This window comes from Agelaius phoeniceus, chromosome 22 (genome assembly GCF_051311805.1).
Source record: "Agelaius phoeniceus isolate bAgePho1 chromosome 22, bAgePho1.hap1, whole genome shotgun sequence".
Classification (NCBI taxonomy): Eukaryota; Metazoa; Chordata; class Aves; order Passeriformes; family Icteridae; genus Agelaius; species Agelaius phoeniceus.
In genome coordinates, this window is record NC_135286.1 from 621,519 (window position 1) to 635,277 (window position 13,759).

At 50.2% G+C, this 13,759-nt stretch overlaps 1 protein-coding gene across 1 annotated transcript; it reads right to left on the minus strand.

Moving 5' to 3' along the window:
• Window positions 1-8,888: 8,888 nt before the first annotated feature.
• Window positions 8,889-13,745, minus strand: HMGN2 (high mobility group nucleosomal binding domain 2). Its single transcript, XM_054648118.2, has 6 exons — window positions 12,087-13,745; window positions 11,483-11,527; window positions 11,049-11,078; window positions 10,510-10,560; window positions 10,092-10,187; window positions 8,889-9,754 (listed from the first exon to the last, which is right to left on the minus strand). Exons 1-6 carry the CDS (start codon window positions 12,099-12,101, stop codon window positions 9,719-9,721), a joined length of 273 nt encoding a protein of 90 aa, XP_054504093.1. The 5' UTR covers window positions 12,102-13,745; the 3' UTR covers window positions 8,889-9,718.
• Between the last annotated feature and the right edge of the window lie 14 nt (window positions 13,746-13,759).

Below are 13,759 nucleotides of genomic sequence, written 5' to 3' on the forward strand. Positions count from 1 at the left end.
AGGAAAATGTCGTTCCAGGGCCTGTGGTCTCGAGCTGACATCCTGCACTGGACAAGCCTGGTCCTGCTGCACAGGAGGCACTCACAGATACCTGCTCCTAATTCCCATCCCAGAGTTTGGGGTGCCGTCATTGCACAGCAAACTAAAGAAACCATTTTAGACTTGGAAGCAAATTTCAGAAATCCTGATGGGAAGCCCAAACACCACAGAAACTGATTTTCCTTAGGGGGATCCCAAACTTTATTTCTGATTTCAGATCAATGTATGACTGGCAGCATTTCACTTCTCAGTCCCCTCACTAAACAGAAACCCCTGCACACATCCAGCCTTGAAAAGCCACATCCCAAAATAACCATAAACTTCTAAAATATGAGAAATTATCCTGGCCAGGAATACTTAGGCTTAATGACTGACTGGATCAGGTAGGAAGGCACAACACAGAGCTTTGGAGAGGTGAGGAAAGAGGTGCCTTTATCAGTTAGGAGAGAAAAGCAGGTCTCTCCCAACAACAATTGTTTCTGTATTTTATTCGTGCTTCAGGCACTGCAGAGCACAGGTATGACTCAGTTGCTTCAGGGCCAGCAGAGAGCGGCTCAATGGGCTCCTTGTTGGGAGCTGAACAAAAGGCACAACAGGTTCAGTGATGGCAGAAACTTGATTCCCTGGAAAGAGAAAATCTACCTGTCCCTCATCAGCATCCCAAAAAAACCCCCAAACAAACAGACTCTGGACTTAGGGAGGCTCTTGGATTTTTGCAGCACTGCACGTCTCATAGCACATAAAAATGGTCAGAAATTCGAGGCTGGTGCTTTGCTGGTGCTTTGCTGGTGCTTGGCTGTTAAATTGCTGTTCCCTCATGAGTCAGTATCAGGACAGCCCAGCTGGGCCTTCCCTGGCTCTCTGAGGAGAGGCTTGGGCATTCCTGGGAGCTGTACCAGGAGCCCTCTCACCTCTGCTGAGGAGCCAGGACACACTTGATCCTCCGTTAGAAAAATCCTCTTGCAGAATCATTTTTCAGAGCCCCTCCAGGCACTCCAAGCTCAGCCCAAAGGGTTTTCCATCAGCAGGCTACAAATCCACCTGCCTGGTTCTTGTGTGCTGTTCCCATTTCACTGTCACACAGCAGAACTGCTCTGGAAAGATAATAGACAGGTGATAGATAGATAGAGAGATAGATAGATAGATAGATAGATAGATAGATAGATAGATAGAGAGATAGATAGATAGATATAGATAGAGATAGATATATGGATAGATAGATAGATAGATAGATAGATAGATAGATAGATAGATATAGATAGATAGAGAGATAGATAGATATAGATAGATGGATAGATAGATAGATAGATAGATAGATGGATAGATAGATAGATAGATAGATAGATAGATAGATATAGATAGATAGATAGATAGATAGATAGATAGATAGATAGATAATTTCTAGCAACAAAAGCAAGAACTTACTTTTATCTTTCTTCCTCTAAACTTTGTGATGGAAGGCACCCTTGGCTGTGCTGTGGCTGTGCCTTTCCTCTGGCACAGTGCAGAGGGGAGGGTGATGTTTTCCCACTGGGGATTGAAGACCTTTTATAAAGAAATGAGTCCCCAGGTTCACGTCCCAGAATTCAAGAATGTCCCCTCTCTCTTGCCTCTGCTTTGCTGTCCTGTGCATCCCCAGACACTGAGGAACAGTAATTTACAAAGTAAGAACTTGATTCATCAGGTATTTTCTCACACAAAGAGTAGATAAAAGTTTCAGAGGGTGTTATTTTATGCCAGGAAGGGTTTGGCCAGAGGCACTGGGCAGTTTGAACAGCTCCAGCCCTGGCAGGTGGTTTGGATTTGCTGCTGACTTCAGTGACAGCAAAGCTGGGGCTTGCCTGGCAGGCAACAGCTCCCTTCACCCTTTCCTCCAAGCTGGTGTCAGAAATTGCTGGCCACTCCTGCCTTCTCATTTTTCTATTTACAGGCTGCACAGAATCGTTTTCCCCCTCAACCTAAGCAGCCACTGACATCACGTTGGAGATAAATGTCCTGTGGCAGTGGCCCAGCACAAGATAGGATGGAGAAAGGGTCAGTGTGTCGGAAATAGATAATAAATAACATCAGATGCAACATTATTGAACTCAAAACTCTTCTATTGGATATAAGGACTCTGAGATATGCTACAGTCCTTAAAATAGGATAAGAATCATAGTGCTATTAGCTGTTAACACCCTGCAACACCAGATACTTGTTGAAAGGGACTATTGATCAACAGAGATGGAAAACAGGTTTTTGGCAGCTGCTTGCCAGCTGGAAGTTAATATGGGAGTCAATTACCAGCAGATAAATGTCCCCTCTCCCAGATCACCAGCAGAAGCTTTCGAAGAGGAAGATCCAGGCATGGCTTTAAATATCATCACCATTCCGACAAAACCAGATGGGTTTAAATACCAGCACGATGGTCCTAGAGATGAATTTTTCAGTGAAGTGAAAGGGTTGGGGTGGAAAGCAAAGCAGCTCCAGAGCAAGGCAAACCAGCCCACACAGAGTGTGTGTTACCCCTCATGGCCCTGCACCAGCCAGGGGAAAATGAAGTGGGTTTTGCTCCCAGTGAACGATGGGGGGACTGTGAGTGAATGCCCAAAAACTGCAGAGCTTGGGAATGGGAGAGGGATTCCCAAAAAGCTGCAGAGCTTGGGAATGGGAGAGGGATTCCCAAAAAGCTGCAGAGTTTGGGAATAGGAGAGGGATTCCCAAAAAGCTGCAGAGTTTGGGAATAGGAGAGGGATTCCCTCTGGTGAGGAGAGGCTGGCACTGCACAGGGACCCACACAGGGCAGCAGAGCCTGGCAGCTGCAGCAGAGCTGCCCACAGCCTGTCCTGTGCTCACCTGCTCACAGCCCTGTCCTGTGCTCACCTGCTCATAGCCCTGTCCCTGTCCCTGTCCCTGTCCCCACCTGCTCACAGCCCTGTCCCTGTCCCTGTCCCATCCTCACCAGCTCACAGCCCTGTCCCATCCTCACTCTGCTTGTACAACTCCACTGCCCAGAGCTCTTTGCTCACACCGGCAGGAACCCAGTGAATCTGACTTAAACCAAAACCAGTTTCAGTTCCCAGCGCTCCAGGCACAGGAGCTGGGAGTGCTCAGAGCCAGCTCTGGGCACAGAACATGTGACAGGGACCTTGGGCTGACATTGGGGAGGTTTATCTTGAACAATCTGTTTGCTCGGTGTGCAGGGCAGGCTCACAGTGTAGGATATCACACGTCAGCCCAGCAGTGGGGGCTGCCAGCCCGACCTGCTCTGGGCCAGGAGGGAAGGGTTTATCAGCATCCCCAGTTTGGCTTCAGCCACTTCATTGCTTTCCTAGAACCCCAGAGTTCCACAGAATCCCAGGTTTGGGTTGGGAGGCCCTTAAAGCCCATCTCATGCCCCCCTGCCATTGACCTCCCACTGTCCCAGGCTGCTCCACACCCGTCCAGCCCAGCCTTTCCTCCCAAACACAGCCCACAGGGTGAGGGCTGCTTCACCCCTGCTGTGTGCATGGAACTTGTCCACTCACTGGGTTAATCACTAAACCAAATTCCCAACAATTCACTGCACATGGGTGGAACCCTGGCCTGCCCAACAATCACTCCAGGTTTGTTATCTACAACTACCAGGGCATGGTGACAGGGTGTGCTCAATGGAGACATGAATAAAATGTGGTTTTCAGCACTCAGATCTCCCTGAAACACTTGGATTAAACGTTTGCTACATCTTCCCACCACAGCATTTACCCTTGTGACTGGAAATCTCTGCCTTCTGCTTTTCCCCTATAATTCTGGTTGGACTTTTGCCACTTTATCCAACAAATCCTCACCCCAATAAATGCATAAATCCCTGTCCCCAGCAGGCACCGAGAACTGAATGAGAGGAATGAGTTTGGCTTACCAGGAGCTCATCTTTCTGTTTTGCATCCATTTCAAGGAAGTGTCATGAGGGTGTCAAGTGCTTTCCCTGCAATCTCGCCAGCTCTGGGAAGCAGCCACTTCCTTCCCAGCTTTCAACACCGTCCTTGGAAAAGATAAACATGGAAAGCATGTGCTGGAAGGAGATAACCCAAGGGCTGAGGCTTTGGGGAGTGGGAAAGGTGAAGGAAAACCAGCGACTGGTGGCACTGCCTCAGCACAATGGAGGTCCCAGGATATCATTCTGGGAGTCCAACACAAGGCAGGTAAACGTTGCTGGCTGGCAAAGTGAGCCCAGAGCTTTACAGCATCAGAAGAATCATTCTGGTTAGACTTTTAAGGAGATTAGCACAGATGTTACAAGTTGATTTCCTAGATTTGGCTTGCAGAGCAAAAGCACAAACTCAAATACTGGAATACAAAAGCAAAATGAAGTAACACAAAAAGCACAGGACACTTTTCAATAACTAAAGTATTACTTTGACCATTACCACTTATTCTGTGATCTCAAGTTGAAGATTCAGCAAGCCTGATAGAAGCAGTTTGTGCCAACAAGCCTAAAAGAGACCAGGCTTATAGGCTCCCTCTTTAAATCTGGGTTTAGGATATCCCTTCCCAAGCTGAGGACAGATGAGAGTGGCAGCTCTAGTTTTAGGCTCAAACTTTCAGGACATGTGCCACAGCAGCTGCAATAATGGCCTGAGGAGGAAAAGGAATGGTCCAGTGATTCTTAAAATAGAATATGGGAAGCCTGAGTTCAAAGGCTGGATATAACATGGATAAATTCCTTTGCAATGTCAGCTCTGCCTGTAAACCAATGAGGAATTGAGCACTCCGTCTGGATTTTGAGTAAAATCACCCCAAAAGCTGGAAAGGAGGCTCGGAGGGGGCTCACCCTGATGGGATGAGCGGAGTTTGTCCAGCTCTGATCTCTGAGGGTGCCGGGGCAGCGCCGATCCTGGGCTCTGAGCCGGTGCCCCCCATCAGTGCCGGTGCCAGCCCCGAGCCCCGGCTGAGCCTCCCCGGGGCAGCTCTGGGCTCCCCGGCGGGCCCGGAGCCGCATTCGGCGTTCCCCGGTTCCCCCATGTGGCGAAGGGAGGAAAAGCTGCTGTTAATCCCGGCCTGGTAACGAGCTGGGCCGTGCCGAATCCACCTCCCCTGCAAACCTGCCTCGATCCCCTCGCCTCTGAAATCCTGGGGTTTTTTACAAGAGAGATTAATTCAGTATCGCGGGAGTTTTTCTCTGTGGGGCTTGGCAGCACAGCAGTTCCTGGATCATGGTATGGCAGGGAAACCTGGGCACCTCCAGCCGGGCTGAGGCCACCAAAACCCACCCACAAACAGCCCCAGCACAGGAACAACCTCTGCTATTGCCTCCAGTAGGAAGGAGATGATGAGAAAAGCCAATTGAATTGCCCAAGTCTGCAATCAGTCCTCGGGCTAAACTCAGAAGCCCTAATACAGGAATGTTCAGCTCTTGTGCTGAGGTGAGACTGAATTACATCAAGAAGCACCAAGACACCACTTCAATGGAATAAAAACAAACAAAATCTGTCTGGGTAGTGCCAAAATAGTAATCCAGATTAGTAGTAATCTAATAGTAACTCCTCTCCAGGAGGAGACTGCCACATACACCCACCTCTGCACAGACCCGAGAGCAGGGGGGAGCTGCTGCCTGCAGGGAAATCTGCTCAAAATCCAAAAGGAACCTCAGTGGGGTAACTGAGTCAGAAAACATTAAATCTACTATCAAATCTCTTTAAAGGGGAAAAGTAGAAAATTTTGGGGGGGTTTATGTGTCCCACAAAATGCAGAGAATTGTGGTACCTACTCCACACCTGGGACTGCTCCTTCTTGGTTCTCCAAGTACTTTCTCCAGGCTGGTTTGCTGTACCCAAGGCAATGAAGTGTTTTTGTTTGGAGGCTTTAATGCATCTTAAAAAGTCTCGACTTTATGAAGTTTTCCCTGAAATTTTCTACTCCTGTTTCTTCGGGCACACCATACATAGATTTTCTGGCTCCCTTTGTAAGGAGATGGTTAAAACATTAAAAAAAGAAAAAAAAAATAGACAAACCAGTTTTTAATAGAGTCTTTAAAAAGCCCAGTCTCTCACATCAGACATCTTCTAAAGCCAACTTATTAAAGATCTTTATTAGCTTCAATCAACTTTACCACAGCTCCCCCTGTGCCATCTCCTTCCCATCCCTTACAAATGATGGGCTCACTCTGTAAATTGTGAGTTTAACTCAAGCTCCATTTCATCTCCACCAACTGCAGGAGAAGGTGCCATTTCTCAGGAATTATAGTCAGCAATATTAGTCCCTGGGTATGGCATTACCATATCTGGGATGATTTAGGGACAATGAAATCCCTGTGCCATCAAGCTGCGTGATTCCTCTGACAAAAATGATCCTGCAACTCAATATCCTCTGGATGCACTCACTGAATTCAGTCCATTTGCCTTCCTTGTTCCCTTTCAGCCCACCCGTGGCAGGGCTGGAGGAAACTGCTGCTTCTTCCACACAGAACTGAGCTCTGTGAAGGCAAAAGGGGGAAACTATTCTGAAACTCAAAGCTGTTCATGCTAGGGCACTGTACTGGGAGGAGCAGGGACTTGGGGAGCCCTCCTGGCATGGTCCAGTTCACCTGATCTCGTGGGTTTTAGCCCAATCTCCTTTCAGTTTAACATAAGCCCATGGCTGGGGGAAAGGTGGCTCTGTAGGATGTGGGGAAGTGGCCAATGCTGGCAACTTGCTCACATTAACTCCTGCCCAGTTTAGTTGTTGCTGCTTTGGGGGGAGTCCAGATGCTTTGCTCTATAATTTATCAGTGATTTCACTGTTCTTAAAACCTCAGCAAAATCCTGAAGTGTTGGGAAAATGAGGATCATCCCCAGTATCCACTTCCAGCGTCCCCAAAGGCTTCAGCCCTGTGCAGAACTTGGCCATTCTTTGCAACTTCACCTATTAAGAGGCAAATAAATGACAACAGCAGTTTGGCCCCATTTCCCAGGTGACTTGTGCTGAAATCAATAAATGCAGAAACAAATTAGTGGCAGAGCTCTAATATTGCATGGATTTAACCCATACTGTGCCCAGCTTCCAGGCCTGCTGTGGAGCACAGAACTCATTTGCTTTTCTGTTGCCAGTGGTGACTTTCTGGCCCCTGGATGTGAAGTTTCCCAAAGCTCCAGCAGGACAAAATCCCCGCTGCTGCAGAGCCCACCCAACAGACCAGCCCAGCCCCTTAACTGCACCTGGCAGCACCAGTCCCATTCCCAACAGATACACAAGAGACCATTTTCCATGTAAAATGATTACAATTTAGCAGAAAAAAAAATGTCTGTTCAGCTCCAGGCGCTCTGGCAGGCGGCGATGCAGATTTGTGGTGCCTTAAGCACGAAGCAGGCACGGGCTGCAGCTCAGCGCCTGCTCCCCAGCTCTAATTTACACAGCTAATTAGTGGGATTTACTGGCTTCAGCATCCCTCAGTCTCTATTTGCTTAGGGAGAAATAGATGAGCCCTGCCTGTCGAGTCAAGCCCAACAGGCCAATAACTCCAGCAGTGCAGGGCACAGCCAGTGGGAAGCACCTCAGCACCCAAAATATCCTTTTCTTTCTGAGGAATTTAGGTGGCAGACACCGCTTAAAATCGCTGGGTTTGTGCTTGGCTGGGGAAAACATCCTGCAAGGATCCACACAGGTCAGCACCGGCTGCTGGGGTGGGAAGATGGAGAAGTGAAGGAGTAACTCCTCCAACAAAGAGCAGCCCCGAGCTCCCCTTCATTAGCAGCACTTTGTTAATGACCGGGGCTGAGGAGGTCACCCAGCCCTGACGGACACAGGGAACACCAGAACATTCTGGAACCTTGGGCACAGGAATCCCCTCAGACCCAGCTCCTCTGGAAATATTTGTTCATTTATGGATGCTCAGCAAGGTAAGACTACAAAAGCAAGGCAGGCTATTTCCAATTTTCTGATTTTAAGATTTAATTATTATTTTCTTTTCCACAGTGACATCCCACTGCCCAGCTGCCCCAGCGACTGCTCAGGTTTGGTGGCTGTTTCTGGGTGGGGTTTGATGAAGATTATTAGGGATTATTCACCATTATTTTTTTCTGTTAGACAGAGCAGCCGTGGAACACGGGATGGAGCAGCTCCTAGGGGCACATCCCAAACTGCCTTTTGTGCCTGCAGCCACTCCTGGACACTTCCAGCACTCCCGACATCGGAAATTTCTGGATGTGAAACTCTGCCCTGCTCGTTTCCACTGGATTCCCTCTGAAATCAGCACAGGTTGAAACAGGTCACTGAACTTAATCACAAACAGACACTGAAATCCCAGGGAAAGCCAAGCAGGGATGGAAAAAATATTCATCTGACAGCCACTGAAGGAGACTTTTACACAGGGGGGTTTGGGTTTGGCTCTGCTCTGGAGTCTAAGTAGCCATTATAAAAATGGTGCATTTTTACTCAAAAAATCTCGTCTCCTGCTTAGTCACTACCCCAGCCAGGTCTGGATTCGATTAGCAGGAGCAACAATATTCAAGTTTAAGTGCAGAAATGTAACACATCATCAGTTTTATGGAGCCAGTTCTGGTTTCACTCCCAAGAAAAGCTCACCAGAATTTTTACTTTTCTCTGCAGCAAGATCACTGTATTCCTCCTGTTTTATACAGTGCTACATTTTAGAAAATAAAGAAAAATTAACTCAGTCGATTCACTTAGATGTTGCATTTTCAGCCTCCAAGTAAGCCAAGGCTCTAAAAACATCCTGCAGGGATCTAGCTTTTAGGCAAGGAAACCTCACTTTCAGGTAAGGAAATCTTGCTTTTCAGGTGTGAATTACAACAATTAATTATCTGAATGAAAACACAAACACAGGCATGCAGAAAGCAAATGTTCTTAAACCACATGAAGTGAACTAAAGGCAGGAGAAATTAGAGAGCATTAAGAACAGTCCAAGCCAAACCGTATCCAGCTTTATTAAAGGTACTTTTCATGAACAATCATGGTAATTTAGGCAGGACATGGGCTACAATCCGCAACATTTTACAACAACTGTCAAACTCCCCTCCCTTGGTGGACTACTGAAATGGAGAAGTTGCTAAAAACCGTCAGAATGTTCAGCTTGCACTGGCAGAGGGCGAAGTTTAGAGTGAGGGTGGACACGTTCCCATGGCACGTTGTCTGACAACGCTGCACAAACCCACCCTGACTTGGAGAGGAGAACAAACTCCAGAGGCAGAATTCTGCATCTGAGGGTCCACAGAGGAAAAGAGGAAGCGCAGCTCCTTTTTGAGCCAGCCCATCCCAGACTGGCCACCAGCAATCCGGATCCTCGGCCAGAGGAACGTCCCAGCTCTGCTGTGCTTTGCAGTGATGGCTCTGGGAGAACAGGGGGACACCGGGGCAGAACTGGTGGCACTTGGATGTGGAGCAGGCAACAGCATCTTGGGAGCTCTGACGTTCACTTGGACACAACTGACACGCAGCACGGGGGAATCCCTTCTTCCTCCCTGCAGGAAGGGCCCTTCTTCCAAAAACTGGGGGACTGGCAGAAGCTTTTCTTATTAAAATTTAGGTTTTGAGAAATAGACTAAATGACATTTGTCCCCATTGCCCCCCACCCCCCCAGAACACAACAATGAAGCGGTCTGTGTGCTAACAACATAGCTTAAAAAAAAGTAAACCAAAATTCTGCATTGTTATAAAACTTGATAAAAAATAGTATTTCAAACTGTACAGTCACCAGAAGTACACAGTTATCAAAAATTCACACGTTTTACTTGGCTTCACCAGCACCTTCGGCTTTCTGTGCCTGAAAAGGAAAAGGGGAACAAGTGAACACATTAAAACAATGGACACTCATTTTTCTATACAGCAAAACCCTGAGCAGAACAAATCCTCTCTGGGCTGCACAGCTCTGATTTTTAATAAAATTAAATTGAACACCTGTTGCCTACAACACAACTCAGAAGTTGCTTTTTGAATTCACAGAAGAACAGTAACTTCCATGTGGCAACATCCCCTGGCAAACAAACAATTTAACTCTTTACCAACACCCCCTCCGTGCTGAGTGTTGTAAGCAACACCCACAAGCCAAGACCTGTCTGGGTCCGAGAGGGAAAGGAATCAATGCCAGGCTGCTGGGATACCTGGTCTGTTTTGGCATCTCCATTTTCTGCAGGGTTGTTTCCCTCCTTGCCAGCATCAGCTTTTCCTTTCTTCCCCTTGGGCACCTTCTCGCTCTTCTGTAAATGCAAGACAACATTTGCTGGCAGCTCCCAGAGCCAGGCACGAGGACAGCCCCCCTTTGGGGGTGGTGGCCCCAAAAGAACACAGACACCAAGGTTTGTTTGTGAAGGGACTGACAGCAAGTGGGAAGCCTTCACTTGGGTATTTTTTATGCAAATTCTGTAAAATCTGCAAGTTGTCAGTTCAGCTTTAGGATGCAGCTCCATTTCCTCACTGCACAGCTGTTAACCAAAGGTTTGTCAGCTGTTGCTATTGCCAGGCAATGCCAAACCTCATCACCCTTTATTCACCTTTCCAAACAGCCCTGACCCAACTCACCTTTGGAGCTGCTTTTTTAGGTTTGGGCTCTGGCTTGGGAGGAGCGGGCTTCTGCAAGGAAGAGAAAACCTGGTTAGACACTGGTGGGATGGTGTGGCTTGGGAGCACCTCAGAGCCCCTGCAGTGCCACCCCTGCCAGGCAGGGACACCCTCCCCTGTGCCAGGGCCTGCCCACCCTCAAACCAGGAATTCCCTCCCCATATCCCAGTCCTCTGGCAGTGGGAAGCCATTCCCACTTTGTCCTGGCACTCCAGGCCCTTGTTCAAATCCTGCTTCAGAGAAACAAACTACTTTCTTTTTTTTTTTTAAAACCTTCAGCCAAATAGCTTCGTTTTAGGAAAGCAAATAAAGCATTTGAACTGCAGCAGCTGTTTGGTTTGTCCATTATTTTACCACTCCCACAGCAGCACACAATGGGCCAGGTCCTTAAGGCAGGAACTCAGTTTTCACCTCCAGCACTGACACACATTTACACACGCAGTGGTTGTGTGTAAAACCACCGGGTGTGGTGACAGCTCTGCCAGCAAGAGGATACTCACAGCAGATAACCTCGCTGATCTCCGCTGAGGCTGTTGGAAAAGGAGAATGGTTCCGTTGAAATGACATGGGATAGGCATTCTCAAAATATCACAAACTTGCTCTCTTCCCAATGTAGTAAATCCCCAGAAATTATATCTATAGCTCTTTAGTTTTTAGAAATTAAGATGGTAGTTTCCCAGTTTCCCCTTTTCTGTGTTCTCAAGAAACATGAGGCTATGCTGTTGAAATTACTAATAGCTAATGATAGTTGAGTAGATTTTTCACAGTTAAAAGAAGATTTCTCATGGTTAAAAAGCAGTTAAGACTTTGAAAAGTCAGAATCAATTGAGACCAACCCTCCCCACTATTCCCCAGTTATTCTGATGGCGTTAAACCTCATCTTCCAAAGGAAACACTTGATGATCCAACTTTCTCAAAACACTGAACTTCTTACCTCATCCTTAACTTTGGCCTTATCGCCCTTGGTCTCTCCTTCAGCCTGGGGACAGGGACACAGGTTGCAGGGACGAGTGACGGACAGGACCCGGTCCCCAGCCGCTGTTTCACCCCAAATCCCGAGGGGACCGTCCCGGTCGCAGCCCGGCGGGTGCCGGCCCCTCCCCGCGGGGCCGGGCGGGGGATGCCGGGCACAGCCCGCACGGGGCGGCGCAGGCGGGGCCCGGGGCCGTGCGCGGGGTCGGTGCGGGGGCGCCGCTGCCTCTCGGGGCGGGCCCCGCATCCCTCCCCTCCCGCCCCCGCCGTTTTGGCGGCAAAGCTCCGCCGCCGCTTCCCGCCCTTTCCCGCCCGCACCGGCGCTCCCCTCCCCCTCCCCTCGCCCCGACCTCCCGCCAAAACCAACCGGTCCGGGCCGGCGGGCCCCTCCCGCGCCGCGGCCCCGCCGCCCCCACCCCGCCGAGGCCTCGGGCTCCGTTACCGCCCCGAACGCGCGGGGGGAGCGCTGGTCCCGCCCCCCCTCCCACAGGCGGCTCCGTGAGGGGGGAACGGACACCGTGAGGGGGGAGAGGGCGGCGGGGGCGGGGGGCGGCAGCTGCACGTACCTTTCTCTTCGGCATGGCTCCGCGTGTGCGCGCGTGTGAACGTGCGTGTGAGTGGGAGTGTGTGTGTGAGCGTGTGCGGGCAGCGGAGCGCGCCGGGCGGCGTGAGGGGGCGGAGGGAGCGGCGCGGGGAGGCGGGGGTGGGGGAGCCGGGCGCGCTGGCGGCGCTGCGGTGCGGGGCGCTGCGTGCGGGGCGCGGTGCGCGGGGCTGCACCCGGCGGGCTGCGCTGGTCCCGACCCCACTAATTGGAATCGGGTGTTTATAAAGTTTTATATAGAGCCGGACGCGGCCCAACCGGTTCCAGCCGGATCCCCGCCGCCCCGCGCGCCCATTGGCCCGCGCGGGTCACGTGGGCTGGGGCCAAGGCGGGGAGGGAAGGAGGGGATGGGGGGGGCGCGCGGAGGGGGCGGCGCGCGCGCCATTCACCCCCCCCCCCCCCTCCGTGCGCGCGCGCGGGAAACCCGGGGGGGGGGAGGGAAAAATGGGGGGGAAAAGGTGAAAATCCGGGATGTGGAAAACGGCTCGGGGAAAAGGGGGGGACACCCCGAACCCCGCCGCGATCCCGCGCGCAGGTGAGCGGAGCTGTTCGTTCAGCACCTCCCGCCCCGCGGGCCCCTCCCGGGGGAAGCACCGGGCGCCCTTTCCCTGTGAAAACACCGGAGATGCGGGAGCCGGTCCGGAAAGGAGGCGGCACTGCTGGAAGGAGAGACAGAAATGTTAAAAAGCAATAAAACGACGTTCAATCAATTCACACAGGTGCCCGCTGCTGGTGCCAGGCGGCTCGGGAAGTTGGGCTCCTTCCAAGAGGGGCCATTGCTCACACCTGGCACCGCCGCGGCCCCTGCGCTGTAAATCCGGCCGAACATCATCAGCCCTTCACCGCGCCCTCGACTCTTCACTTTTTAGCTCAGCCCCATTCAGAAAAACACCCCAAGGAACAGCCTTCCCCCCTTCCCTGCCCAGGTCAATTCAGGCTTTTTCACACCTCAGCTGCACAGTTTTTCCAGCCATGCTGATTCTTCCCATCTTCAGCCCATGTAAATGAATGATGGAGGTGCTGCTCTCACTGACAGCAGCCTGTGGCTCTGTTCCCACAGATTCACTGGAAAGATGCACTCCTGAAACTCTGGAGCCTGCCTGGGTACCTCACCTGCACCCTCTGACAAAGGAAGGCTCACAGGGGAAACAACTGCAATTGCATTTACTGCAATAACTGATGCAGCTGAAATGCACCAAGTCAGGTAACAGGAACCTTTTGCCACTGCTTGAAGGGCACTTCCTCCTCCCCTGCTCCAGTGATGCCTTTCATAAAATGGATTAAAACTTTCCACACAAGTATTTTCTAAACCAGATCCTTCACTTACTTACCTCCCCTGCAGCAGGACCAGTACTTTGTGGAAAGCCACCTCTGTGGCTTTTGTCACCTGTAGTCAGAACACAACAGAAACTTTTTTTTTCCTTGGGGCAAAAATGCATTTTTTGAGTAGAGGAGTCTCCCCTCTCCCCATCAGCCTGGCAAAGCAGACTGGAGTTTCCATCTCATGGAGAGTACACACTTTCCAGTTTCCTGAAACATGGAAAATATAAAATACAGCAAAAGAAGTTTAAAATCAACAGCTCTCATCATCTCAGCACATTTTTAGCCAAATTCTCTTTGTTACTTACACAAAAGGTG

Bases quoted from the DNA above. Each gene is read 5' to 3' on its own strand.
- HMGN2 (XM_054648118.2), bottom strand. The intron at 11,079-11,482 runs GTAAGAAGTTCA...CTTTTCCAACAG, and splicing joins AGGCCAAAGTTAAGGATGAG to CCTCAGCGGAGATCAGCGAG. The intron at 10,561-11,048 runs GTGAGTATCCTC...TCTTCCTTGCAG, and splicing joins GATCAGCGAGGTTATCTGCT to AAGCCCGCTCCTCCCAAGCC.